Source organism: Alosa sapidissima, chromosome 14 (assembly GCF_018492685.1).
Source record: "Alosa sapidissima isolate fAloSap1 chromosome 14, fAloSap1.pri, whole genome shotgun sequence".
Lineage (NCBI taxonomy): Eukaryota > Metazoa > Chordata > Actinopteri > Clupeiformes > Clupeidae > Alosa > Alosa sapidissima.
Genome location: NC_055970.1, coordinates 4,634,907 through 4,661,192, shown reverse-complemented (window position 1 = coordinate 4,661,192; position 26,286 = coordinate 4,634,907). Strand labels below are relative to the sequence as shown.

General features: G+C 41.9%; 2 protein-coding genes across 3 annotated transcripts in view; one reads left to right on the top strand and one right to left on the bottom strand.

The window, feature by feature from the left end:
- LOC121682129 (A disintegrin and metalloproteinase with thrombospondin motifs 7) overlaps nt 1-23,279 on the bottom strand; it is a 64,882-nt gene extending 41,603 nt beyond the window's left edge. Inside the window, exons 1-10 of one of the 2 annotated variants that reach the window (XM_042062153.1) lie at nt 22,819-23,279; nt 21,338-21,699; nt 20,861-21,050; nt 19,726-19,919; nt 15,531-15,614; nt 10,759-10,883; nt 10,199-10,348; nt 8,500-8,643; nt 3,996-4,140; nt 11-103 (exon numbers count right to left, since the gene is read on the bottom strand). In XM_042062153.1, coding sequence (XP_041918087.1) covers nt 11-103; nt 3,996-4,140; nt 8,500-8,643; nt 10,199-10,348; nt 10,759-10,883; nt 15,531-15,614; nt 19,726-19,919; nt 20,861-21,050; nt 21,338-21,699; nt 22,819-22,942 — 1,611 coding nt within the window. In that variant the 5' untranslated portion in view covers nt 22,943-23,279. Of the gene's footprint in view, nt 1-10; nt 104-3,995; nt 4,141-8,499; nt 8,644-10,198; nt 10,349-10,758; nt 10,884-12,510; nt 12,787-15,530; nt 15,615-19,725; nt 19,920-20,860; nt 21,051-21,337; nt 21,700-22,818 lie in introns of those variants that run through there. The other variant, XM_042062154.1, reaches the window with a different exon arrangement.
- Nucleotides 23,280-24,279: 1,000 nt separating this feature from the next.
- Nucleotides 24,280-26,286, top strand: rxfp3.3a2 (relaxin family peptide receptor 3.3a2). The gene has a single exon (XM_042062155.1). The coding sequence runs from the start codon at nt 24,358-24,360 to the stop codon at nt 25,630-25,632; it is 1,275 nt and encodes a 424-aa protein (XP_041918089.1). The 5' UTR covers nt 24,280-24,357; the 3' UTR covers nt 25,633-26,286.

The window sequence follows — 26,286 nt, the reverse complement described above, 5'->3', positions numbered from 1 at the left end:
TGCTCATTACCTTCCCTTCACCACATTTGGTGCCATCCACAGCTCCATCCAGCTTTGAGTGACAGGTGTTCCCCACAGTGCACCACAGCGTGCTGCAAACATTCTGCATGAGAGAGAGGTAGAGCAGAGCAGAGCTTTACTCACATACAGTAGATATAATATACACTCAGTCCTCATGGGCAATGGCTTCATATTCCTGGTGTGAACGTGATGCATAAGGGACTTGACTGCAAACACAAAAGGGCAATTCCGCATCCATAACGCCAGTGAAATGTCTTGGCATTTGTATGATGTGAATGATAACATTCATTTTTTTTTGCATTTTTTCTCATGTACATTCTTCAGCCAAAAAAAGCAAATGCTAAAATGTCATGTAATCATTCACATCATAACATACTATCACATTTTACTGGTGTTATAGATGTTACAAAAAATTTAATTTTTCATGGAATTGCCCAAAAGTCCCCTGCAGGTTTATCAGAACCACAACCACAACACGCAGGGCTCTTATTATATATAGTCCTGGTGGGTTTTATTTTGTCATTCATACCAGCTGGCTAGATTCTATCCAAAATGACAGGGCCCTCTCCAAAAGAAACAAGTGTTTTCGCTAGATTTCGATGATCTGCTGCAGTCCATTTCAACTGCTGTGATTGAACACACACTGCTTGACTGTAGTAAGGAACAAATTACTGTACGTGTTCTGCGTTCTGTCATTCAGAGATAGAAACAAATCTGTATCACTCTCTAACACTGTGTGGCAGATGTACTCTGGTTCAAATAAGCAAACTGCTCTACACCAAACCTGCAATCAGAATTACACCTGTTTTTACAGGAAAAGGTGGACACACATTTCATATATATTTCATACATACAAAAGAATACCTAATCAGCTGCTCACTGTACATCACTTCCCATAATTGTGCTTAAAGATTCCACTTTTCCCACAACCTCCCATACCGTATACATACAGTAAATTGGGGGCAGCCATGGCCTACTGGTTAGCGCTTCGGACTTGTAACCGGAGGGATGCCGGTTCAAACCCCGACCAGTAGGAATGGCTGAAGTGCCCTTGAGCAAGACACCTAACCCCTCACTGCTCCCCGAGCGCCGCTGTTGTTGCAGGCAGCTCACTGCGCCGGGATTAGTGTGTGCTTCACCTCACTGTGTGCTGAGTGTGTTTCACTAATTCACGGATTGGGAAAAATGCAGAGACCAAATTTCCCTCACGGGATCAAAAGAGTATATATAATTAATAATAATTAATTAGTTAATTAAATAAATCAGAAAAGAATAACTGATTTTATACTCTTGCAGCTGGCAGAATTCTGTTTTAGCCATCTGTGCTCTGTTTATACATGCTATGCCATGTTTTCAGATGCACATTGGAACAAAACTATGTCTAAAACAGGTGCTAATGTGCTAGTTGGTTCCACTGTCTCCAGAAAAGACAACTGCTTCCACTGAACACACCTCCACAATGTCAAATTGAAGTAAAAAGTCATTAGCTGGTTCTCATTTCATCCCCTTTTCTCAGGCCATTTCTAAAGATGCTTATCTGTAGAATGAGTTCCTGTCCTGTGTGCTTGATAGCTTTTTTTTGTCTGCAACACAGACTCGAGGCACATATCTGGTTATCGTTATCAGACTTTAAATGACAAAAGAAAAAAATGTGGAATGCAACAAACACACCAAGCAACAAATATCGGCTGGGCTCTTAACCTCCTGAGCCAAGGAATACAGCTCACAATAATAGCCTGGCAGAGCTGTGCATTGATAAGTTTCTCACTTGCTAACAGATACTGATAAGAGAGCCGAAAGCCAATTTTAGAATTTATCTGGAACTAAGAGATGACGACAATCATATGCTCTGTGGTCTGTGACATTTCTGGTGATGATTGAGGGTGTTTGTGCATTTGTGTGGGCGTGTATGTGTGTGCATGTGCGTGTGTGTGTGTGTGTGTGTGTGTGTGTGTGTGTGTGTGTGTGTGTGTGTGTGTGTGTGTGTGTGTGTGTGTGTGTGTTGTATTGTTGCTGAGAGCAATCGTCTCCCAAGTGTATAATCAGGAAAGGCCATCGGACAGTGACAAAAGCTTGGTGTGGGATGTGCCAGGCTGCAGATATAAACTGATGCCTCTGTCAGGATCAAACAGCCGTAATTGCTCAGCACAGACCACAACAGACAACCCCAGTAGATGTGGATGACTGAATTCAAAATTGTATCTCAAAAATAAATGATACAAGTAGTATACATACCAAAATATTTGTATGTATATTTATTCCAGACCTAATAGACATCACAATGCAATGTGCTGGGTCTTCTGTAAAGTGATTTTTTGTTAGCAGTTAATGCACAGTTTGTGGCAAGTTAAAAGCATAAACATTAATGATCCAGATGGCATCACCCATCACAGTACAAGGGGATAGAACTGACCTACATTGTATGGCCTACTTGGACCACAGTACAATACTGTCCACAGTGACCAGAAGAAGTGATCTGGAACCTTACACTGGGAGTTATTAGGCTCAAACTGTTACCTCATACGTCACAACACTGTGACTTCCTATAAATGTCATGTAAAACAAGAGGCCGAAGCAAGGCGTTTACCATTGTAATCTGAACAAATGTTTGCTAGGAAAAGGTCTGTGCAATCGAAAATATTTACAATGAGGGATTTGGCTGAAGGAAAGCATTTGACGTGACTAGTGCTGTAATGAGGGATGTGCCTGTAGCCTGCACTCTTGCTTGTTTTTCTGTCTGGCTGCATGTCTACAAAACCACCCGCAGAAACCTCACAGCACGTTACGGAAACGAGCGGCTGAAACCTCATACCGCAGCGCTGGGGCTTGTGTGTGGCCTCATTACTACCCCACAACCCCCCCTCCCTCCCTCCCTCCCCCCCCCTCCCTTCTTTCATTCTTTCTCTCCATTTCCCTTCTTTCTTTTCCTGCAAAAACTCCAGAAGCTTCCAAAAGCTGCAGTCTGTTGTATATTCTGTCCGATTTGGACAAGCTTTCTCAGGTGTAAATGAGGTACAGCACCGTGTATAACGGTCCTCCGTCAATAAAAAGGAATAAACACACAGTGCTGACTCTCTGTTGAGTTGCCCTTGGGACTGCATGGGCTTGGTGTTTTCATCCAATTGAGTCAACAAGCCATCCCATAATCTTCCCAAAGTCATCTCCTGCTCGCTAATGCAAACAAAATCTGACAAAGATGGATTCTCAGTGACAGAAGCCGGTGCATGTCTATTGTGAAAACCCCAGTGTAGATTAAGGGCATTTATACTAGCCTGCCAACGTAATCGTTCCAGCTTATCTCAGCTGCGGCTGGCTTTCTGTCTCAAGTGCACCAACTGTGAGTTTGTCTCCCACCTCTCTGTAATCATTCTATTAGCTTCAATAGTGCACATATGGCATCACTGATGCCCTCAAAAGTTATTCTTTCAAGCATCTTAGTAAGCCAAGCACTACATTTGTCCTCTGGGAAACACTTGTACGTGCATGAAGATGCTGATTCAAAGTGCCTCGATGTATTTTGTTAGTACAAGGATTTTGACTGATTCTGTGTCAAATATAGAGAAAAAATCTAGTGAAATGTAAAGCACTTAGTATTTATGTATAGTATGAAAATGGTAGATAAGTGATATGTTTAAAATTACATCTTACAAAGATGCCTTCACTCTACAGGATTGTGCAATCTTATTTTCTAAATTCAGAGCAGGGCTGCATTTTCCTAAAAACGTTGTTGTGCTATACTGGAATAACTAACAGAGAGTATTCAAAGTGACAATCTGTTACATTTAATGGTGGTAATAATAACCCCATTTACACAGTGGGCCATCGGCTTACACCACTTAGGCCCAGTCATTTTGTCCCTCAATGTAGACAGGGCTATCAAGGTGCTTGAGACATGTAGGGGAGTGAACACTGAAACATGTAGTGCAAGCAAACACTGTGATGTGTGTGTGACGCATGTTAAGGGATGTACTCACATCTACTTCGTCACAGAGGAGAGAGCCGGAGCCGTACTGGAGCTGACACTGGTGGGTGGCACTGTACAGGGCGCCCGGCAACAGGCCGTGCTGGAGAAGCTCATCTCGCCCCGGGGAGTCATCCAGACACCAGCCCCAGCCTCGACTGTGGAGTACCGAATCAGACATCAGACGAGAGCCCTCAGATGTGACTGCCACACACAGATCGATACCTTTTATGCAATTGTTTACATAAATACACAAGTGTGCCCACAGGCAAAGCTACCTGGGTGAACAGAATAGGCTGACAGAAAGAATAGGATGTATTCTGTCTTTTAAACACAGAAAGAGAGCTCACTTTTACAACCCTTACAATGTCTAAAGGGCTGTATCATAAAGAACCATGGCAAAGCCATGATGTAGTTAATTGTAATGGAAACTGATCTTCTACAGAAAGTCCATAATAATGTGTATATAATCTACCTAAATGGCATTGCTACAGAGATGATTGGTCTGTAGAGCATTTAATGAGCGTGATGGCTCATAATGCCATAGAGCTTATCTTTTATAAAAATAATAGCTATAACCATAGCAATCTTCTTCAAGAAGATATTACCACATACAGTACAAATAATTCTTAGTTCATTATGCAGACAGACTTCTGCCTTAAGACTCATGTAGGAGTATCAATAAATCCATAAAATCTGTAAAGACATCTGACGGAAATAGTATCAAATGAAAAAGTCTGATAAACAGGCTATTAAAGGACATGAGGCAAATGAGAGTTAATGCATGCAGAAGTCACCCTTAATGAGCACATTCTCTTTGACTGATGAGACAAGTGTGTGTGTGTGTACAGTATGTGTGTGTGTGTGTGTGTGTGTGTGTGTGTGTGTGTGTGGTGTGTGTGTGAGTGATATAGCACAGAACATCCTTTTCAGATACTTTTTCATTTGTTTTACAGGCCTTCCTACATAACCACCACAGAGAGAAGTAAAATAATGAGTTGATCTGTTAGGGTACAAAAAAAGGTTGGAATACTAACTAACTTTGCTTTTACACAGGATTACATACATATCTACGAGGATAGTATTGACTGCATGTGCTGTTTAGTATTTTTTGCACTTAAAAGAAAGAAATGAACATGCATATATCCATGACTGTGTTATAGAAGTAGGATAGCAATTGTTTGATGTGTTTGTGTTGTATCTACTGCTACTAGTCTTGCATCTATGTCATATCTATTACTATACTAAGGCTTCTCTATAATATTTTGGGGAGATATTTGTGCTCCATGAACTTCCTTCCTTATCACTGGCCACCTTATGTTAAAATAGTTTAAGAAGTCAAACATTATCCAGGTGTTTTAGTAAGCTATAATAACAACTGGAGTGGGCCGATCCCAAAGCGTCTGCTGACCTCTCACGCAGGTATACCCAGAGACCGGTGTGCTCTGTAGCAGAATGCTGATGAGAGTGCCATAACCGGCCTGGGTCAAATGACAAAGCTGAAACTCACAGGAGGAAATATGCGGAGGTACAACAGGAAGACCAATCCTCCTACACGAGACTGCACACCACTGACCCAGTGGTCTGCAAAAGACATCAACTAGCTTTTTTCAGCAGCCTAGAAAATATATTATTATACTTTCTGAATATTTGTATTCAGGGGAGGGAAGGCTATTCATCATACCGTAGCTTTTATGGACAGGACTACATTTGATGCCCTTGGCAACACTGTACTTATTTGTCATGCTGTCATTCATTGTCTTAACAAACACAGTTCAAAGGAAGAGGATGACCCAGATAGACTTCCTGTCTGTTCTTGTACCCCCAAAGAGTTTTGTTTTTGTCTCAATAATCTACACAACACATGCCTCATGTGAGATGACATAAGATTATGCACAAAGTTCTGGTGATTAAAGCATTCTCCTTGACCACATAAATGAGTTATTTATTTAACGCTCCCAAGAATAAGCTCTTTAATCTATCTTAACAATACTTCAGAGGTTCTCTATTCGTTAGCCATGGTGCACAGCACAGTGGTCTTGATGTGCTGCGATGCATATTCTCAGAACTGATCCAATTAACAGGTCAGACTTCTAATGAATTCCCTGCAACACATGTACCCGGGTTGTTGCCCATAGAAAAGAACAAGTTCAGCATGGGACTGCATGTATAGACAACAATACAAAAGACTTTGCCTGCATGACCATATTATCTCCACAAATTCAAAAAAGTTAACATATGAAAGTCCCGTGCTATCAACTTCCCCCATTAGCCAGTCAAACTCTCTGTGATACTTATCAATGCAATTATGGTACTGGAGGCCGCACGACATCAAAAAGTACCACAAAAGGCTCGCTATCTGTTCGCAACGCAACCACAACTTCTCAGCCCATTCTTCCTACATTCCATACACATTTTGCACTCAGCATCTCATTAAGCCGCTCTATTCAGTTAGCTTCTAACAGACCTCTGATGTGCAGCGCCATAATGCAGCTTTGTGTGATGCTTGCCGCTCTTGTGCCGAGCTGGAGAACTAGCGGCGTGATGCCTCACACACAAGGGGGGTGGGGGGGGGGTGAAAGGGAGGCAGGTATGGCATGGGACTCCGCCGGCCCCCATGGTCAGCAGCAATGGCCTTCACAGAGGTCTGGCAAGAGGGAGAATGAGTTCACACGCCCAGTGAAAGAGATGACTGTGGTCTGGACCTCATATGAGGAGAGCTGAGCCAAGTGGCTCACACAAGAAGCATGCCACACGCCACTTGAAAAGTGCTGCTTCCCAGTTGTTGTACATGGGTGAGGCAGTGTGTCGACTAAGTCCTATTTTTACAGCAGTGTTAACCTTCAGTGTTTGTTTGTACATACTGTATGAACACTTTTGATAACACAAGTCATTTAAGACTGCTGATTCAATCTTAAACTATCCCTGCTATTAAGACAATAAACAGCTTAATGTCTCATTTCACATTCTGGCAAACAAGCGCAAGTTTTTTGAAATGCTGACATTGGCATGTGTTCAGTGACCACAATTCAACACCATCAGGAATGTCTGTCCAGCTCATAAATTGCAGTCATGTCTCGCTAGTTCTCAGTATTCTCATTCTGTGCATTAAAAATCATCTTGTGAAGCCAAAGATGTGCTTTAATAGCCCTTACAGTTAAAGCGGCAGTAAGGTTTTTTGGTGTAAAGTGAACTAACAAAGCAGTGAACTAATTACTTACAATGCATGCAAAAACAACAGCATAGTCAGCCCTCATACACTTGGGGGCACTTATTGTTGTGAAAGCATTCCTTATTTTTCACAGCCTGTACCACAGAACTAGTAGGAACGTCATGCATGCACCAACAATGGCCCTATTTGTGTATCTTTCTTCTGTGGCAAACAGATGCTGCAACAGGAGCTAGTCACTGAGCCACATGTAACGTGATTCTCTTTATAGCAGCAACTGCAGAGTTCAGGGTAAGTGTGCTGCCATGTTTTTTATCATGTGAACTGCGGAGGAAATCCACAAGGATTACATAAAGACACAGGGGATTCATTTGACTTTGTAAGAAGAGAAAACAGCCTAAAAAAATGGTACAAAAAAAAAGCAGTTGAGGGCCAAGAGTAAAGCACTGTGAGCTCTGGGTCTAGGCTTTCACAGAAATATGCAGAAATAAATCAATTACTGTGCTCCACATAAGATAATCAGCCCATGGTGGCTGATAGTGTTGCAGGGTCTCCCTTGGGTCTTAGGCGACTACCCGCCATGTTGAACACTCCTCCCCCCCCACCTCTTTCCAGGGTCAAGCTGCAGACGTCAAGCCATGCTTAATGCATTCCACATGGAGGCTTCACAAAGAACTGGAGAGACCCTGAAGTGCAATTTCGCTCAGTGTTGTCTTGATGTCAAAGCTTCACTGTCACACACACATACATGCACACACGTGAGCACACACACACACACACACACACGTGAACACACACACACACACACACACACACACGTGAACACACACACACACACACACACACACACACACACACACACACACACACACACACACACACACAGACACACACACACACACAGCAGTTGGGCTCCAAGACAGCTTGTTTGGACGGATAAGTGCAACAATTTCCTCTGCTTCCAGATCTCATTTCGGTCGAGTACCAACTTGGTAAACTCACTTCAATCTTGGGTGGACTGATAGAAGATTTAGTGTTCCGCGATGATGAATGAAACTTCCTCAGTACAAAAATGTTACTGACTGTTAAATATTTTGTGCTTTCATTCAGTTTTGCTGTAATTTGCACAGTTAGTCACTGAAACAAGCAGGTACATAATTCAAAATCTAATTCAAAGAAACACTTCAAAAATTCCGTCCATATGCTATATTCAGGAGACAGAGATTACAGAGAGAATACATAGAAGAAGCCAGAAGCCATGGGAGCAGTTTGCCAATGTGTGTGTGTGTGTGTGTGTGTGTGTGTGTGTGTGTGTGTGTGTGTGTGTGTGTGTGTGTGTGTGACTCACTCAAGGAAGCGGGTGATGTACTGGCGGCTACAGCGAGACCAGCTGGGTGCGAACGCGCCATACAACAGTTGCGGGGACATAATGAATGGCCTCTTTCCGATTGGCTCGCAGTCGTTGCCACTACCATCATGCTGAATCCCAAAACTGTGGGGAAAGAGCGAGCAAATCACTGAGGAGTCAGTTCTCTTAATGTACAGCACCAGCAAATCTCCACACCCAACCACTAACAGAGAAACACTAATGTACAACAAGCTTGACAGGAAGGCCAGTGGGGTAATATTACAGCTGGCTGTGTGGGTGGCAGTGATGTCTGCATCACTGTAAGTAACTGCTGTCGTCATGACATTCTGTCTGTATACATTTTATGTGGAAATAGTTGCACAGTTTATTGATATGCTGTTCTGATTGTTTGCTCACTGGATAAAGGTTCAACAACTTTTGTGTTTTCGTCTGTTCCATATCGCTATTTCTCTTGTGTTCTCTCTCATTCTCGTTCGCTTGTGTTGTTTGTTAAATCATCAAGGTTGTTTGGAGGCAGTTCTGTATTATAGAGGCATATCAGTACTACAGCATAAAGTGGAGCCTTAATCATAAATACCTCTCCCACTCGAGGATCTCAAAGAAACAACTAGAGCAATGTTGTGTATAACAACAGTAATCCAGCTGGAAATCGTAGGATGCACGCTTCATTTGATGGTCTTGTGGCAGTTGTTCCCATTCCATGACGGCCAAATCTCCTCTTGGCAAAACTTTGTGTGTTAACTGGGACAGTTAAACGCTTTGGGTTTTTATTCACTAACATCATAAAACCCACCCCTAAAATTATTCTGAATTCTAAATGAGAGGTAAATACTAAATAAAGACATTTCCTATGTGTGGATATAAAAAAGCCTAAGCATTCCTTCAAAGACAGGAGCTGAAATGAAAATGCACACGTCACCAGTTAAAAGCAGATGGCCAAAGGATGGCAGATTTCAAAAGCCTAGTTTTGTACCTGTTGTTTTTACAAATGAAATCATCTGCTCAGTCCTTTACTAAAAATACCATATTAGGAACACATGGCCTATCTGTCCATAGATGACTAATTTGACTATCTTTTTCCACTGTTTTCAAGTGTTACTTTGTTTACAGCTATTCTTGGGGAAAATCACATTGTGAACTATTGTTTTCAATTGTTTTTCCACTGTGTTCTCAATGATGATCGTTCTGATAATCAAAATTCATTCATGGCTAATCTTGGAAAACATTGAAAATATTGCATTGTAAACTGTAATTCAGTTTACCTATTAATATGTTACATAATGTCTCAAATTGCCTGATACAGTACAGATGGATGTTATTTCCATATTTTCAGCACATTATGGAAGCTATGTGAGGGGAGGAGTCAATCAACTTCAGACCTTAACTGTGTTTGCAATCTTTTCCAGGACCAACTCCTTGAAGCATGTAATCATGAAATGCAAATATAATAGCATCAAAATGCATGCTTTACAAATCACTGTTCTCTAAAATGGTACATCTCAGAAAAACCCTACATGGTCATGCCATGTTGGAACGATACTGCCATAATATAAATTTCTGTAATAAAAAAAACATTTAATAATTTTTGCCTTGAGAAGAACCAAATATCTATTTCAAGTGTCCATGCGGACCATGCTCACAAGACAGAGCCCTGTGACTAGGACTAGTGGGGACGTACTTGTGTCCAAGCTCGTGTGCCACCGTGAAGGCCACAGGTAGGCCGGTGTCCTCGCTGATGCTGCAGCTGCGGTGGGGCTGGCACATGCCTGCCACATGCGACAGCCCCAGCGTCTCACACGGCTTATTGATGGAGGCGCAGATGTCCTTCCTGAGGAGAGAGGGATCAGGCGTCACACGAACACAAACACCCACCAACCGCCACACAAAGACTGTCCACCTTGCTCTCCTCACACTTATTATCCTCTTTTTTAGAGCAAGCACACGTGCACATAGAGTACATACACAACCTCACACACGTGCACACCTGGCAAGACATACAGTATGCATGCAAAGCCCCCCTCCTCAAAGACAGACACACACACACACACACACACACACACACACACACACACACACACACACACTGGCTCATTCTATTTTGTGATTCTATCAAAGATAGCCTAACATGCTGTGACAACTTTTTTTCCTGAAGCAATGGCACCATCTAGAAAAGATAATAAGCTCCAGACTAAAGACCCATTTGATTGGAGTTCAAAGAGGAATGAGAGGTGTGCATGCCTGGTAAGTAAAATAGCAACATCATGATGGACAGGATGTCCATCTCCCTTCATGTTCAGACGTTTCTGCCACTTGCAGAAGCTGTTCAGACTGTGGTCTGCATGGTGGGTGATCTTTAGGTCCTCCTAATGATTACAAACAGTCACCTTCATGAAATACATTTAAAGACAAATGGTTTGTTTAGCACATGAACATGATTAAGAAGAATAATGTAAATGTATAATTCAATGTAATTATAATTTATCAGGGTAGGAATTTCACGGCGGCCATGACGGCCATGGCCGTCGTAGCCCCTTGCGTTGGCCGTGAGCCCCTTTGAAAATCATAGGTTTACAGGCCACGGTGGCCTTGGTGCCCCCTTCTTTCAATATTCTGCTTTGTGTCCTACTGATAGCGATTTTTATTTAGCCTGTGGCCTGTCAAAATAATCTTAGCATTCACAGCGCAAATTAATTTAGTCTTTTACGCAGTGGAGAAAGTGACAGCGCAAGAAAGTGCGTCCAAATTCACCCATTCTTCTCAGTTGAACTACTTGCGAAGTAGCCTATTCATCACACAGACATCACAAGTATCACATGAAAGAGCTTTTAAAGAGCTCAGATTTTAAACGATGTTAGCCGATAATTGCTGTGTTGAACGGTTCGCGAGAAAAGTAAATAATATAATTCAATTTAATCATACATTCTACTGAAGGTTTTGCGTCCATGATCTCCCTACCCATTCATCTCGGTGGAATACTTCACGAACCCTTCTTTTAACACATGACAAACCATATATCAGAACAAACAGCAGACCTTACCGAACACAAAGGTGTAAAGCAGTCCCCTGTACAGTTAGCCGTTTCAGAGTAATCCAGTTGAATTTGCAGTAAATTTCGACATGCATGGATGTCTCCAAATTTGGGCTTTAAGTTTTACAATGTGTTTAAATTGTTCCACATGATTTCATAACGGGCCAAATACAAAATAAATGTTACAAATATCGCCTAGATATTGATAAATCAGAGGACAGCTGACTAAGAGTTTGTGAAAGTAGCCTTAATGATCAAAAAATGCTAAGCATGCATCTAGGCTATTTTAGTTTCTTAAAGCTGAGCTGTGCTACATTTAAATTGTTCAATAGGCCTACATGATTTCATAGCAGGCCAAATATAAAATAAATGTTATATATAGCCTAGATATCTGTTTTTATTAGATGATCAGATGATTTACAGTTATATGTAATATGTCATGTTTCATGTTTGTGTAATGTTTCATACAGTGATGCAGGTCTACTGCAGTGAATAGGCTAAATACAACTTTGATCATTTTTATAGCCTACTACTGTATAGTTAACTTTGGCCTTGGTGCCCTGACATGTGGCCTTTGTGCCCCCCACCAAATATGCCCAACTGAAGGCCAAGTGGCCTTGCCCCCAGAATGGTGAAATTCCAAGCCTGTTTATTATAATTAAATATGAATTTATATACAAAATTAACTAGTGATGATTAACGTAATGTCATGAATGCCTATGCTGTGTGTCAACAAAGCTAATGCTAACCACCTAGCTAGCCCCACCTCATCCTGTCTCATAATACCACTTTGCACCTCAAAAGGCGCTAATTAGCCACTGTAGTAAAAACAGTGAGGCAAAGCAAGAGTGCGGTCACAAAAATAACTGTGTTCGAGATAACTTTGATCTATAATATAGCACCTTTAAGGGCAAGACCTGCTTAAGCATGCAGATCATGTACTTCCAGACAGCATCTCATACCTGTCATCCAAAGACTACCGTCCGACACAGCACATGTTCTGAGGAATGCCTGACATTTTGCTGAGGAAATTTCCATTTTAGTGTCAACTGTAACTTCCACATGAGCTAGATTCCTCACATTTAAAACCCCTCTTAACTCCCCTCTGATGTGATGACTGGATTTCTCCTTGGTCTATTACATCAAAAGCTGAGCTAAAACTTCACCACCTCTGGCACTTGAGGAAAAGGATCCATCAGCCATCAAAAGACTAAATTATTACCATATTAACGTCACAATATAATCCCTTAACATGACTGGGTGTGCACTGCAGGCTTGGTCGAGAATGACTCATGCTTAAAAAGTGGTATAAAGGCTCCAGTCGGGGAGGTTGGAGCTCAGGCTTTTGGTATGAGGATTCTTCACTGTAGTAAGCCACATACCATTCAGATAAGACTGTACTATATGTGCAGGTATAGGAACAGGCGACAGAAATATTTACATTATTTGTATGTGTGTGTTTGAGAAAGGGGCTAAGTGTTTAGTGAGTGCTATTGCATTGTTGTAAAGCTTGGATGCACTTGATGGCAGGGAATGGCTGTAACTTGTACATCTATATGGATTTCATTACGCAGATTATTTTAATCCAAAGTAGTTTAAGGCAAAACGCTGGAAGAATTGATAATCATGCCCCTTGCGTCAATATTCAACACCATTTAGACAAAAACTGACTGAAAGGGTCATGATCCTACTACTCTATCAACAGTGTAATATCCAGCGCACTGGCAATGTCAGAGACTTTATTCTCCATGACATAAGTCAGAGTAGCATCAGAATGAGATTGAAGGCATCATTGGTAAAAGAGCTGCATTGTGTTGGATATTGGTGGCTTTCCGGCCTCTTTCAGAATTTATCTACATTTTGAATAGCAGGTATATCTAAGTTGCTTACTAGGGTCTAGAGAAATTGTCCTCTTTGCCATAAAGAGCTCATAAAAGTGTCAATATCTTTGGTCTGAAAAAAACTGCAGAAAACATTAATTGAAGTGCACAACATGCCTCAAGGCAACACAATACCGAAAGAACAGCAAGATCTTCACAATGTCTCCAAGCCAGAAAAAAGACATGCTTGCATTTATCCTGCGCCGCAATGTTTATTCTACCTGCAGAGTAGAATAGACTGCTGCCTTTGCTGGGTGAATAGCAGAAATCAATCAATTACAGCTTATCTCCCGAGGAGGGGCACAGATCTCAACAGTGTCTGGCCTGAGCTGTCAGCTCTAATCAGGGGGGGAAACCTGGAGAATTCCTGTGGTAATGGCTTCCCCACTCTCAGAGGAGGCTGCCAACTGTTTGTTTCCACGGATCGGAGCGTGCTCATTCCTGAGTCAATCCAAGAGAGCGATGCAGTGCAAAGGACAAGCAAACAGTAGTTATCTCTCTCCAGAGCCACATAATGCTCTCTCGGTGGGATTCTCTTAGAGAACACCACAAGGGGTTATGTAACAGACCAAGCACAAGCCAAGAAGGAAACCGGAAGTAGTTACAGTATGTAAATAAACAAAATGAGATGAGGCAATAGGCTTTTCTATGGCAGTTGTTAGGATGACAGATTTATGAACATCGCTTGGTATTAAAATGGCACTGAACCCACTACACTGTTGTGCATGTACATTTCATGGGACACATATTCTTTTTTTCTCTCTAGGGATAAAAAATGGAATCCCATTTCCAGTCAGCTTCAGTCTGCCTCAGCTCTGCTTATTCAGTTCCAATCTCTGGTCAATAGGTGAGGGCAGAGAATCTCTGGTCAATAGGTGAGGGCAGAGCTTTTATGAGAACTTCTGTTGTGGTGGTTGAAAAAATGTCAGAACTGTCGGGTGAAAATCGGGTGGACCTTGTTGAGGAGTTATGGTATTTTACGGTAACAAAAACGGTAATTTGAAGTGTAGGATCATTATGACACCCTCTGAATGCACGCCAAGTTTCATGGAATTCCGTTCATGGGGGACCATTGTCATGAGCCCTCTCACTCCACCGGGTTACCACCTTAATTGGTTTCCATTATCTTCCACTCTGCTCACCACTCTCTCTACTCAGCCTAACTAGCTCCACCTGTCCCTGCTCTGCTCTGCTCTAATTACTCTGCCAGCTGCGCTGCATTACCCACTAACCTCTCCCAGTATTTAAAGCCCTGTCTTTCAGCTCTCCTTTGTCAGATCGTCTGCAAAGCTCACACCCGGAACCTGTTTGCTCGCGCTTCTGGCGCACTCTTGTTTTGTGACCCCGGACCTGCCTGAATCTTGGATACTCTTCTGCCCCAGAAAACCAGACCTGCTTTCTGCCGTAACGACTCCTGACTACTCTTCGATCCCGGTAACTCTGACCAGTCTTCTGCCTTGCTACTACGAATTTGGATTTCCCTTGAACTGTACTTCTGCCTTGTTTCATCCGCCCTGTTGTGTTCTGTGTCCCCCCCCCAGGACTTCCGGACCACCCACCACCGGCGTCATAGGACTCATCGCTGCCACTGGGGGGGACACAGACACAGCACATTGGACGGAACCCCTGTATCCCTGTTATTCCCAGTAACCCCTGGAGCCTTCACTCACTCCCTACTTCCCTTTTCCCTTAAGTTTAATAAACTTTCTGGTGTGACGCAATTGTGGTCGTCTGTCTGAACCGTGACAACCATACAATATTTTTTTTTTCTTATTATTCCAAGATCTGCATTACATTAGTTTAATTGTACACTCTTAAAACGAATGTGTTGAAAACAACACAACTTGCATTGTTTTTAACACATCTCTGTGTCCAGATAGGGTGTGTGGGGATAATGGTGTGTGTGTATGCGCTTGAGTCTGTGCATGCCTGCGTACATATGTCTACTGTGTGTGTACTGTATGTGTGTGCCTGCATGTGTGTGTATGTTATGTGTGTGTTTGCGTGTGTTCATGAGTGTGTATTTGTGTGCATGCATAGTATATCGTCACTAAACGTACACATATACAAATAAAATACTGCTCACAACTGGAAATTCTTACCTCGTCTTTTTCCAGCAGAATAATGCGGACAACTGCAATGTTGATGGCATTGCCTATGCTGGCATCCCGAAACAACCCAGCTACCTGGAACAGAACCCATTGAACAGAAGAAATATTAACAATGTAAATTCAAACATTTAGAGGAATAATCACTTGGAAATACAGTATATTGACATTATAGAGGCATTAATGATACACTACAGAAGTCAGATATTAGATAATAAATAATATAAAAGTATCAAAATATAGTGCATCTGAATCTAGATGAATTAAAAGCAAAATGTATTCCTTAATAGCACTGACACATTGCAAAAACAAAAAGGGGTAAGGAGATGGAGGAGGAGGAAGAAAATGGTTCTGCTCAACAAACAGTGGAGTGCATCTGTTTAGCATGTTCTAATGTTTTAGCTGGTGTAGCTGGGTTTCTTAAGAGGTCCCAGAAAATTGCATTCTTTGTCAAAGCTTTGTCAAAATCACCCTTTGTTAGAAGAGGCTGGCAATGATTTGTTTCCATTTATGGGAGAACACTCATAAGCACAATGTAGTTAACCGTGAAGAGGATATAATTGTTTACAATAATGCTTCTATCTTTTGAAGACACTCCTTGCTTAAACTCTGTCCATTCTTGCTTTGCATTCCATACAAATAATAACTTCCTGAATAAATATGGAAGCAGAAAAATATATAACTGTCTAGTAGTCCAGAACTGCTACATCAACATTATCTGGTGATACATCAACCATCCTGGAAAGGAACATAACGGATGAATTCACATTACATAACGTTTAGTAGGCCTACGATCGCGTTGACCAGTCCTGGTCATGCATGTGGACCGTAACCCTATACACACACAAGGACAACACAGAGGACAGTCATCTGATGTGTGATTGACTCTTTCATGTCAATATGACTAAGCAGTAAAGCTCATACTGAACAGCAGTCCATAGGCAGCTGTAGTTTGGTCAAGAAGCATCTAAAAGTTTAACTTTTTCAAACAGCATTTGCCAACTTGTTCATCTACTGCTATTGTTTTTGTTGTAATTGATGGTTTTATGGAAACTTACATTGATTGTATGGAAGAAAGGAAAAATTGGGGAAAAAAAGGCGGTATTTTTATTCCAAAGGAGCAGAATCTATCAACCATAGGCCAGTTTTGACCTATACTGTAAGTCTCCTTAAAGGTGCTCTAAGCGTTGTCATACGTTTTTTAGGCTAAAAAATTTTTTGTCACTTACAGCAAACATCACCTCAACATCCGCTAGCTGCCTGAGTCATGAATACACTGTAAAAAAAATGCGATCTCTGTGGACAACCCAGGCTTCAAAAACAGCCACAAAACAACTTGGGCAAACCTTGCCCATAAAAACATAAGAAACTGTTCCATCAAATCACGACGAGTTGCACGTTTAGGAGAGTTTCAATTGCATGGGAGGGAAGGGGAGGAAGTAGCGAGCTAGCTTTCTGTTTTGTTTAAACATCAACAGAAGTGACGCTACCCAGCATCGCTTAGAGCGCCTTTAATGTTGAAAGAATTTCATACAATTAGCTGTGTATTACAAGAATAATGTGTTAACAATGCAGTATTTCATCCCACCCCACCACACAACACACCACCCCACTCCACTCCACCACCAACACACCGTTGACCAACAACTTGTTGAAAAAACAGAAGAAGAAGAAAAAAGATAAAACATATAAGGAAACCTAGTGCTGTGGTGGACATAATGACAATGCCATGCACAGCACAGAACTGCACATGGCAGAAACTTACGTCTGTCAAAAAGCCCTTGAAATCGTTGTTGACTTCAAACAACAACAAAGCCCTTTTGATGCCCTCCAAGACATCAAGGCCAGCGAAGTCAATTCAGCAACAGCACAAAGACCTTTTGATGGCAAACAAGCCATATATTCGTCCATATGCCTCAGCGTCTCTCTCAGGCTCTCAAAACTCTACGGGAAGAAGTATGCTGAACAAAGCCAAATGGTCCACAATGAACATACTTGAATTGCTGCTGGTCAATCAAATGGAACTCAAATGGCTAGGGGTGTCCAAACTACGGCCCGCGGGCCAACTGCGGCCCGCCACTCACTTTAATCCGCCCGCCGTGCATTTATTACTTTATCATAAATCCGGCCCGCCACACACTTTAATCCGGCCCGCCGTGCATTTAATTAATTAGGTTATCATAGGCCGCTCGCTATTTTTGTCCAGCATAGACGACGTTGTGATTAACTTTAGGCTACAGCAAACTGCTTTACACTCTTCTTAGAGGGCGTTTACCATGTCAATGTCAAAACAGCTTGTTACATCGAGATACATAGTATCTCCATTGCAGCAGATCTAACTAGGCCTGCGTTATGCGAGTAGCGTGCACAAGAGGGAGAGAGTGCAACAGGTTCCAGCTGGCTTGTTATTGTTGATAATTGATATCTCCTAAATAAGAAACTTTTAAAAGGAAATCGCGATGGCAACAGTAGTTCCCACTACTGACCATTTATAAACTGTGAGCCATAGGCACAACACTAGGCTAGTGGAGCTGGCAAAAGAGTCTGAATTAAACAACATCAAATGAACAGTATTTCTTAAGAAATTCATTTTCTACAACAAAATTACTTTGTCATTTCAATGATACAAAACATTATATATATTTATCATATATATATAAGTACCATTGTGCATAGCAGACTTTGGATCAAACCTAGTTTGGCCACTGTGAATACTATTGCATACTGACTGCACATAACACATCTGCACCTCTTCGTTAATACAGGTGCTGCACTGATGTTTCAAATGTCTGAAAGTAAAGACAGCATTGTTGTCTTGGGGAAAATGTAACTTGGATGGAAATATCTCTTTCACTCTCTCTCCACAGGACTGAGGCACAAAGAGAAGTCGACACCTCCTCCCCTACCACAGTGTGTAAGGGAAGACGAAAATAGGCTATAAAGTCAGGAATCTGCAGAGGGATCAACCCATGTTTTTAGCGAAGACATCAAAGAAAGTGGAGCAGCAAACCACTTTGGGTGAAATGAACAGTGGAGAATCTCACTGTGAGCCGTATGTCAGGAAACCACCACATGAGCTTCAACATGCTCTAAGGGTTGGAAAGAATGACCAACGCCTGCTACAGTTAGATCTGTGAAAAGCAAGTGAAACTAACAGGGGTGCTTCTGAAGGCTAGAGAGACACCTTAACAAAGTGCACATACAGCAATCTCTTGGTGACTGTTTCATAGGTATAAAGGGACTTATTCCTCAAAATTCTGCTTTTCTTTCCAGTTCTTTCTCTCACTGCCACACATCAGAGCCCTCCATTCTAAACGTAAGCAATGCTTTGTTGAACTAATGGCACTGCGTCATCTGTGCACGTCTTGAGCCTGGCTCACTGTTTCAGCAGCACTTACATACCTGGCATGGCTGTTTATGTCCCTTAACACTTAGCTCTCTCTAGCTCTCTCTGTCTGTCTCTCTCTCTCTCTTTCTCTCTCTCTGCTAGGCAGGGCACAGGAGAGGAAATATAATGGAATGACGTGTTTTTAAGAATGCACGCAGCACTAACGGAAAGATTGATGGCTCCTTCCTGTGATTTTTCTCTGTGTCTCTCACACCTTTCAGTACAATGCCTTCAAACATAACATCAAACACAATGCACTTCACTTGCAGACCAGAGGAAAAGAAAAGAAAAAAACATTCACTCCACGATACTGCAGGAAGAGCAGAATAATGAATGTCTCTCCCTGCACATTACATCCTCCATGCTCAACAAAGAGGGGAAGATTTCTGTCTTTGAAATCTGTCTTCCTTTCTGTCTTCCATTGCCTACCCCTTAGTAACAGCTGCTAGGCAAAATGCCATGGGTGTATTTTGGAAAATGTGCCTAACAGACTGCAACGGTGCAGGGACTGGGTCAGCTCAGCTGACTTGGCTGCCGCCCAAGGAAGCCGTAGCAGCCTAAAGGTTGCTTAAACAGGCCTCTGCATAAACAGAGATTGTGGAAGGGATGCAGAGGGATTCAACTCTGCATCAAAGTAGTAAGCAAGTAATAGGAGGGATAAAAAAAAGACATTAATTCTGAGGATTTTCTTCACCACACTCTCCAAAAAGTGCTGCATAAAACCTGAGAGACAGCAGCAGTGGAAGTGGAACTGGAGCATTTGCCCTGGCTTTGCTCGCCAGCCCTCAACGGTGCACTCACAATGTTCATGACGGCCAGAATGTAGTTTTCCACTCCCTTGCTTCCGTGGTACTCCACCATCTTGGGGTCAGCGACCACCAGTGTCTCCACCCACTTCTCACGGCTGATGGAGCGCTCGTGGATCCTCCTGCGGTGCTGTCGGTGTTCCCAACGTTCCCGCTGCCTCTCCCAGCGCTGCAGACCCCTGGACGGATCTGTTCACAGAGGGACAATTCAATTCAATCATCCAATCTATCCTCCACCCAGCAGCCCCATTCACCACTGTCAATAATGCTCTGCCTGTCCATTATGTCCAGAGAATGTGTGCGCTTTTATTCCGATTTAATGGGGGATTTATTTCTGCTGGGCACTGCAAGCGCTGTTTAAGAACACCACAAAGCATACACTAAGTCTGTTCTGAAAATCACTCCCACAAGGAAATATTGTCATTGTTAGGGTTAGGGTATACTAATATCGTGACATTTGCCTTAAACATCTTTCACCTGGAACATAGTAACTCATTATTCATTGCAATACTATTCTATGCCAGTGTAGGCCTCCTGAAATAACACTGAAGAATAATATAGGCATCTATTCTGGAAATCTGGAGGGGGAACTCTTATTTCCCTTACATCAATGAGCTATTATCCAACTGAGTAATTTCATAAGCTCTCTATACAGTATTGTTGCAAGCAATGGTAAAGTTTTGGGATCAAGGTTGAGTTAAATTCATATAAAATATTATACATAATTTACATGTTATAATGCTGGTTACCGGTATATTTTAGATAAGATCATTGTGAGAGAGAACGTAATTACCCAGACTGCTCTAGTTTACCCTCCAGCATTAAAAACGGAATTTAACTACACTGCTGATTTGGAAGCTCAGCTCCCCTTGCATTTTCAGTCTCCATACACTTTAATCATGCCGTGCAAACTAAATCACTGACTGACTGAAGTGCTCAGTAAATCCTCAATCCTCAAAACCCAAGTGCCGCCCACAACCAATTAAATTTATATTCCAACTCAACTCATACAATAAATTAAAATCCATTGGAGGCTAAATCTGCAAATGCTGCTGCTGCACAACCCTGACTGTTTGTGTTTTTGTTTACAGGCACATAGTGTTTGCAATACTATGTGTTGCAGTGCGCACCTGGTGTTTCACCGTTGAAGCCACAGGAACCGTTGAGTGCAGGTCCACCAGTGAGGGGCGGCAGCTGCTCATCCTCCACTTGAGAAGCTTGGCGCTGATAAATAACATGAGCCTGTGGTGCCTGCTCACCATCAGCCCGCTCAAGCGGCCTGATGAAGAACTCATCTTCAGCTAGCTTGAAAAGCCCAGTCTGAAACCGAGAAAATAATAACCATTGCAATACTATGTTTTCAGTTTAATCTCAGCATGTCATCTTTCAGACAATCCAATCATCTCACTTGAGATAGTGCTCATCAACTATACAATGTAAACATACTCCAGTTTATCATTACAATAACATATCAGGTCAAAATCCACAATAGAGGGAAACAGTTAAACACACTATGAATATCTATTCTGGAAATTTCAAAGGTTATCCTCTTCTCTGGCAGGAAAACTAAAACCAGATTTGAACAGAATCCCGTGTAGGGCACTCACAAGGCCATCACAGGTGCTAAGAGCAGCTTGACCCTTCGCGGCGGAGCCCTCCAACACCTTCCCAATAAAATGGCAGAGAGAGTGGCGGGGTCGGTGTACTTTTGAGCCCTGCAGGCCACCGTAGCGTTTTTCTGTAACAAACCCTGGGGCAACAAGGTGTGGATTCAGAGAGAGATTAAAGTGCAAGTTGCGTCCACCATACTGCAGTTGGTAGAAAACCTGAGCCAGCCTCCCGGCCTCCTGGGTTTCCCGCCGTTGAATCCGGCTCACATGGAAGGACACGGCACTGGAAATGAAGTGACCCCTTGAATCCACCCTGAGAGGGTGAACTACTTCATACGGAGGAAGTCCTTGGGGGGCATCTATAACAAAAGGCCCAAAGTAAATCTTTTTTTTCTATGTAAGTGCAATGTTTTTCTTCTTCACAGCTATTCTATCATTGCAACTGTGGCATGTACTGCCAAAATGAATGAAAACTAATTTATGTCTGAACTAACATGCATTAAATATTAAAGTCCAGTGCTGCTGCTATATATCAGGCACATCAGCTGTCAGGAAATGACAGGGTACTCTGTAGGAAGCCATCTCTTTAGTTGAGTGTTAATCTCCAGAGCATAATACCTAGTGACAGGATATAAGTAAGAAAAAAAGGTTTCTCGCCTCTTTACCATAAGGCAGTCTCCATTATAGCCTGAGGTTTTCTGAAACTCTAACTTATTATACCCCACTTGCAGTATTTAAACTGCTGTCAGTCCTCTTTTGATGTCAAGGAAGGAGTTTGTCATGAAGGGAGTGTTGCCTGGCCTCAAACATACACTGGATTCACCCGTGATGTTTAAGAACCCAAAGCGCTTATGACAAAATACAGAAGCATATCCATAATGTTACAGTTTAAATTTCACTGCACAGAAGTCGGACATGTTGGAGATAACCTATCATATCTGAGAATTATAGTCAGCATTCATTCATTATTATTAGCATTCAGCTTTTGTTTGTCTTTACAGATCTCATCTAATCAAGGATGTGAAATCGATTTCTGACACAAAAAACGACCTTACAAGCAATACACATTCCCCTGCTGACCTCTGTAAGTCAAATTCGACAACCATATAGGCTAACTTTGTAGCAGTTGCAGCCCAATTGCTTAGGCCACGCCCACCACACCGTAACTTCAGTTCACTGAGCGGTCCAGGTTCACGCTAAGGTTTTATTGACCTATTTTCCCCAAGTACATCAAATGATTGCAAACGACATTTACCTACTTTTTTAACAACAACATGTTAAAGCTCACTTACAGCTAATTTAAGACAAAGTTTTTTTTTATTATGGTATGCGATTCCATGCACTAAATATACCTATCAATAAACAAGAACTCAATATGGCATTAATAAATACGGACTATAATAAATGTCGAGTTGAATGTTAAAGATTTTTTTACGAGGCCTTTGAACCCCTCTGATCGACATAAAGAGATTGCTCACCTGTTCCTTGTACAATTCCATATGTCATATTTTCAAGCATAACGAGCACTCCAGCAGTGATTAAAAGGTGAAAAGAAGTTGCTCGCAGAAGCGTATGAACTCCACAGTACACATATAGCATCATGTTGTAAGTCGAACAATGGAACCGTTTACCTAGTTCGTTCCCCTAATGTAACGACTGTCATTTTAAAGACTTTTCATTTTGAAATGCATTGTTAGGACGGGTTGACCATTTGGATAATATCTCCTGTGAAACTAAATCATAGAAGCATAGACGCTCTGGCGTTCAGGAGGTTAGGGACCATTCCTCCGGGCTCATGCCCTATGCACAAGCCGCTCGTGTGAATGTTTGCTAAGAAGGCGCACAGCCTCTTCAGCATCTACCCCTGCTGCCAGCACAGGAAGAAAGTTTCTCCTACAAACCCAAACTTTGTTATAGAACCGCCCTCGCCGAAAGAGTTGGTGGGAGGGCCCGAAGAATGCTCCTCTCTGGAAACTTGAGCGAAGAATGGCAAAAGGGAATCCTTTGTCCTTCTGTATCTTTGGTAACCGTTTTGGAATATGGTCTCAAAGGCAAATGCGTCCGAATGACTTTTCAACACGTCTAAAATAAAATCATTGTGTATTAGGAGTAGCCTAGCGTGCATGCATTACTAAATGACTACAACATTTTACATTAGGATTAGGATTGGTTATTTTGTACAATTACTGAGAGCTATTGTTCATGACTGCAGAGTGCAGTCTTAATTTTCAGTCCAAGAAGAGACAGCTAGAGCGTCAACCATTGATTTATGGAACGATGGGTCCCAATTTTCTGTCTAGAAATAACTATGACAGATCACGCTTTCAAAGCTTGCATCCTGGCTTCATTAGCCATGATCAGTGGGAAATCCCTTGTAACATTCCGCGGTCTGTTGAAGTCCCCCTAAGCAAAGTGCAAGTCAGGCGCATGCTGCATAGTCTGAATGCATTGTAGTTTAGAGCTGCTCCGCAAAAGGGCCTACAGTCTTATAGCCTCAGTTAGTGCCTCCTCTGCTGGGCATTCCTGTACATAGCACCCCCGACTCAAATTACGAAATAGCATATTGCCTAATTTAGACTATTTGCGGTTAATTTAATCAAGTAGGCTAAGTAAACGATTTAAAGAGTGGAGCTACTTGGGATGGATAAATATAGTAGCGTAGCATCTGAATTTTAGGCTAATGCCACAAACGTGTTGCATTTTCTAATAAATTGGTTCAAGGGGAATTGAGAGAATAGACAGACAGGACTACCGTTTGCATCAAATGTAGAATGATACTAGCTGCATCATCAGAACACACTGTCAATCACAACTTTCTCCAATGCTCTCTCACCTAAGGCGGGAGTGGCGAATGGACCCTATATAAAAAGCGTGTTGACTTCACCGAGCGGAACAGTGAACGCAGTTTTGCAGTTCGTTGCCCCAAGAGCTACCAAACAATTGCTTATTTTTTTAGACTATAAATGTGGAACATGATGTGGTTGTATTGACACGTCGCTGAAGTCAGCTGTGGTGATATGCAAACATTAAACGGACCGGTGCTGATGAGAGAGCTTACTGAAAGGATGGAGGAAATCCTCAACCTGACCGGGAACGGACCGAATAACAAAACTCTGTCGGATAATAAATTTAACAGTCTTGAGGATATAGATTTGCCAGCAGACGGCACCCCAATACTTAGGATAATAATATCTGTTGTGTATTCCGTGGTGTGCGCGGTGGGACTCGTTGGAAACCTGTTGGTATTTTTTCTTATGAAGTTAAGGCAGAGTAGAAAGAAATCAAGTATTAACTTTTTTGTCCTTAACTTGGCTGTAACTGACTTTCTGTTCGTTCTCGCACTGCCATTTTGGGCAGTGGACATTGCTTTGGACTTTAGCTGGCCATTTGGAGATGCCATGTGTAAAGTTATTCTGTCAGTCACTGTTATGAACATGTATGCTAGTGTGTTCTTCTTGACTGCAATGAGCATCACCCGTTACTGGTCTGTCGCCTCAGCACTGAGAAACCGCACTCGGCATAGGATGTTTTCTGTCAAATGGGTTAGTGCGGTATTATGGATCTTGGCCACTGTGGCCACGGCACCAACAACCATTTTTGCCACGGTAAAAACGGTTGCTGGGGAAAAGCTGTGTTTACTCAAATTCCCAAATGGACAGCGCTGGCTTGCCCTATACCATCTTCAAAAAATTTTCATTGCTTTCGTGTTGCCGATGCTTATACTGTCAATTTGTTACTTGATGCTTTTAAGGTTCGTTCGTAGGAGAAGTATGAACAATAACCATACTGCAAGACGTTCTAGAGTTACAAAGTCAGTGACAATTGTGGTTCTGTCATTTTTTCTTTGTTGGATGCCCAACCATGCGATGACATTTTGGGGAGTTTTGGTAAAACTGAATGTTATCCATTGGGACAGAGCATACTACATTGTGCACACGTATGTATTCCCCGTAACTATTTGCCTAGCCAATGCAAATAGTTGTTTGAACCCAGTTCTTTACTGTTTAATGCGACGCGAGTTCAGAAAAATGTTAAAGAATTTGTTCTGGCGCATATCCTCACCAGTTATGGCATCGACTTGTAAATTACGCGCATTCACATCGGCAACAAAACCAGAGAAGGAAGACTTTCATCAAGGCATTATTCCGCTCAATGTACTGGAAACCGAAAATTGTAGACTTTCTGTCATTGACCAATCCTTTTCTCTAGCATGCAACCAACCATCCGAGGAACCAAGTGTTACTGACAGAAAAGTGGAACGACCTGGATATACTCAAGGATTTCTTAATTGAGTTTTATTCTAAGCCACACCTTATGATTGTGGACCCGTTTCAGCAAAAGGAATGACTGTGTACAAAGACCAAGAATTGTGCTGTAATGTTGTCTTTACATGTGAAATGTGCTTCATTCAAGCATCATTCATACAGCAACCTATGGTACATACAGTTGATTATTTTTGTAATTTTACTGTGACATTTTGCATATGGTAAAGTATTATTTAGAATGATTTAAGAGTCATGATACTGAGATTACGATGTAATCATGATATTGTCTCATGTTGTGTGCTTGTGTAGACAAAGAAAGGTACAAACACAATTTGAAATGGATTTTTTGACTGTTATCAAACAGAAATGTAAATATGGTGTCTGAATTAAATAGGCATTGATTGCCTTCCTGGGTAAATTGTATAAATAGTTTTATGACATCATGCCCTGTATCTGTTGGAGATGTCCAGTGGCCACATTATACACAAATTGTTTCCATGACGCATACAGTATCTTGTACCCTACCCATTATCATTGCAGTCCAGTTGTCGCAGTGATTGGAATGATTGCAGTTCAAGTAGTATAATGTATTCGTCAACTATCAACTTTTAATCTATTGCTTAGTGATGCATTTGGTGAGAATGATGTGACTGAAGATGGACATTTACATTATCATATGGT